Source organism: Quercus robur, chromosome 10, assembly GCF_932294415.1.
Source record: "Quercus robur chromosome 10, dhQueRobu3.1, whole genome shotgun sequence".
Lineage (NCBI taxonomy): Eukaryota > Viridiplantae > Streptophyta > Magnoliopsida > Fagales > Fagaceae > Quercus > Quercus robur.
The window spans coordinates 29,648,763-29,650,863 of NC_065543.1; the positions used below are offsets into that span (position 1 = coordinate 29,648,763).

At 40.6% G+C, this 2,101-nt stretch overlaps 1 protein-coding gene across 1 annotated transcript; it reads right to left on the reverse strand.

Moving 5' to 3' along the window:
- Nucleotides 1-222: 222 nt before the first annotated feature.
- Nucleotides 223-1,707, reverse strand: LOC126704034 (uncharacterized). The gene is made up of 3 exons (XM_050403075.1): nt 1,211-1,707; nt 709-1,051; nt 223-597 (listed from the first exon to the last, which is right to left on the reverse strand). The coding sequence occupies exons 1-3, from the start codon at nt 1,705-1,707 to the stop codon at nt 223-225; spliced, it is 1,215 nt and encodes a 404-aa protein (XP_050259032.1).
- Between the last annotated feature and the right edge of the window lie 394 nt (nt 1,708-2,101).

Genomic DNA, 2,101 nt, shown 5'->3' on the forward strand with positions numbered 1-2,101 from the left:
GTTTGTGGTGCCTGGCAGTGAAGAGTTTCCTCCAATCTCACCCTTGCAACTTCTCCCATTGTGCCCTAACTTACCACAGACCTTACATTGCTTAGAGATGCCAGCTCTCTTACCATTTGTTGGCTCATTAGGTTCCCTTGCTCTCTTTTTCTTGGGCCTGCCAGGTGGTCTTCTTTTGATAGGGGGCTGAACTGGGGTCACACCACTTGGTCTCCACATATTCTACCCATTGATTGGTGTTATGATTGGCTTATAGCATGCTCTATATGTAGATACATGGTAACAGGGGTGAACATACTGCTCAGCATCTTGTTTGTTGAAAAATATGCAAGAGATTGCATGAGCACATGTTATGCCAGTTATGTTCCACTTCGTACAACTGCAGTGTGTTGTGGCCAAGTCATCAGTGAAACTCTGCAGACCATTTTTCACTTTAAACTGTGTTTGCCCTAGCCAGCAAGCTAACCACCTATTGGCTGCCAGCTTTTCCTTATGCAACCTCTTCATCACCTTGGCACAAATATCTGACTCTAGCCTCACACCCTTCTCTTTATTCTCTTGGAACCTACTCATTAGATATAGCTTGATGCACTCAAGCTACAATCACATACAAGTACAATGAAGTATTAGATATTAATTGCAACAATTGCCATAAACAGTACCAAACAATCACTATAATTAACTGTAGGTGATCATAAATACTCATACCATGCTAATTATGGGCTTAGATTTGAATTTAAGAATCCTGTTGTTGAAGCTCTCACACATATTTTTGAGTATGGTGCCAGTCAAACCATCCTCACTAAACATGTGTCTGGCCCATTTTGTTGTTGAGTGAGAATCTAACCACCTGTGTACATCAGCATCAATCTCCTTTAGCTCATTCATCACCCTATCAAAATCTTGTTTGTAAGTTACCTTGGCTGCCCTCCAAAACATATCTCTGATCAAAACACCAGGATGGTTCTTCCTGAAGTTGTTATAAAGGTGCCTACAACAAATCCTGTGTTCATACTGTGGCCAGTTGTCAATGAATGTTTGCACCAACCCCCTGTCACAAACAGTATCACAGACAAGTATGTGAAGTTAGTGGACCAAAAGTACAATGACTAAATACAGATTAAAACAACCAATGGAAAATTAACTACACACCTTTTGTTGGTCTGACATAAACACCTATCTCTTATTTTGGCCTATGTCTGCAAGTAACAGATTGATGAACCAAGTCCAAGAGTCCTTGGTTTCAGCCTCTACCACTGCATATGCAAGTGGGAAATACTCTTCATTAGGATCTTTGCAAACTGTAGTAATCAATTGCCCCCCTGACTTGTTTTTCAAATGGTAGGCATCCAAACCAATGAATGGCTTGCATCCAGCCAGAAACCCCTTCTTACATCCCTCCAAACATATGTATAGCCTTTCAAAATAAGGCACTCCACACACTAAGTCAGACTTAGCTGCTAAATCACCATCATTAAAGGTATGTACCTTCATAAGTATTGTACTGGTAGGACTAGACCTCTTTAATTCCTCACAGTACTCCCACAACTGGTTGTACTGTTGTGTATAAGCCCCATCCACATATTCTTTAGCCCTATCCCTAGCCTTACTTGCTTTTCCTGTACTTATGTTTATGGTATACTTCTTATGGACAGCTTCTTGGATGTCTCTTAGCTTGATGTTAGGCTGTCTTTTCACTTTCTTCATCAACTTTTTCCCAATGTATGATGAAGTACACCTACGGTTCTTAAAAGTTCTAGAGCATGTATGTTCCAAATTCAATGTCCTTAGTTGGTAGCCCTTCTTCCTTGGCACCTTTGCTAGATAGGTAACAAACTTGTAGTTTTCCTGGAAGATGCTCTGCCTTAGCCACTAGCTTAAACACAGGGAACTTCTTCACTTCCTCATTTTTTTGTCCCTTACCATTTCTCACATGTGTACTTCTATCATCCTCAGCATCATCATAACTGTCATACCCAAGCTTATCATCAGATGATGATTCTACCAAATTGTGCAATTCCTCACTCTCATAATCAGAGTTCATTACACTAGCACCCATTTGGCCTGGTTCAACAACATCATCATCATCATCCTTACCATC

What these genes read in the sequence shown, in the direction of transcription:
- LOC126704034 (XM_050403075.1), bottom strand. Translation starts at nt 1,707, where the DNA reads ATGAAGAAAGTGAAAAGACAGCCTAACATCAAGCTAAGAGACATCCAA. An exon ending in TGGACTTGGTTCATCAATCT is followed by an intron (nt 1,052 to 1,210) that starts GTTACTTGCAGA and finishes TGTTTGTGACAG; the next exon opens with GGGGTTGGTGCAAACATTCA. An exon ending in CTAAGCCCATAATTAGCATG is followed by an intron (nt 598 to 708) that starts GTATGAGTATTT and finishes ATGTGATTGTAG; the next exon opens with CTTGAGTGCATCAAGCTATA.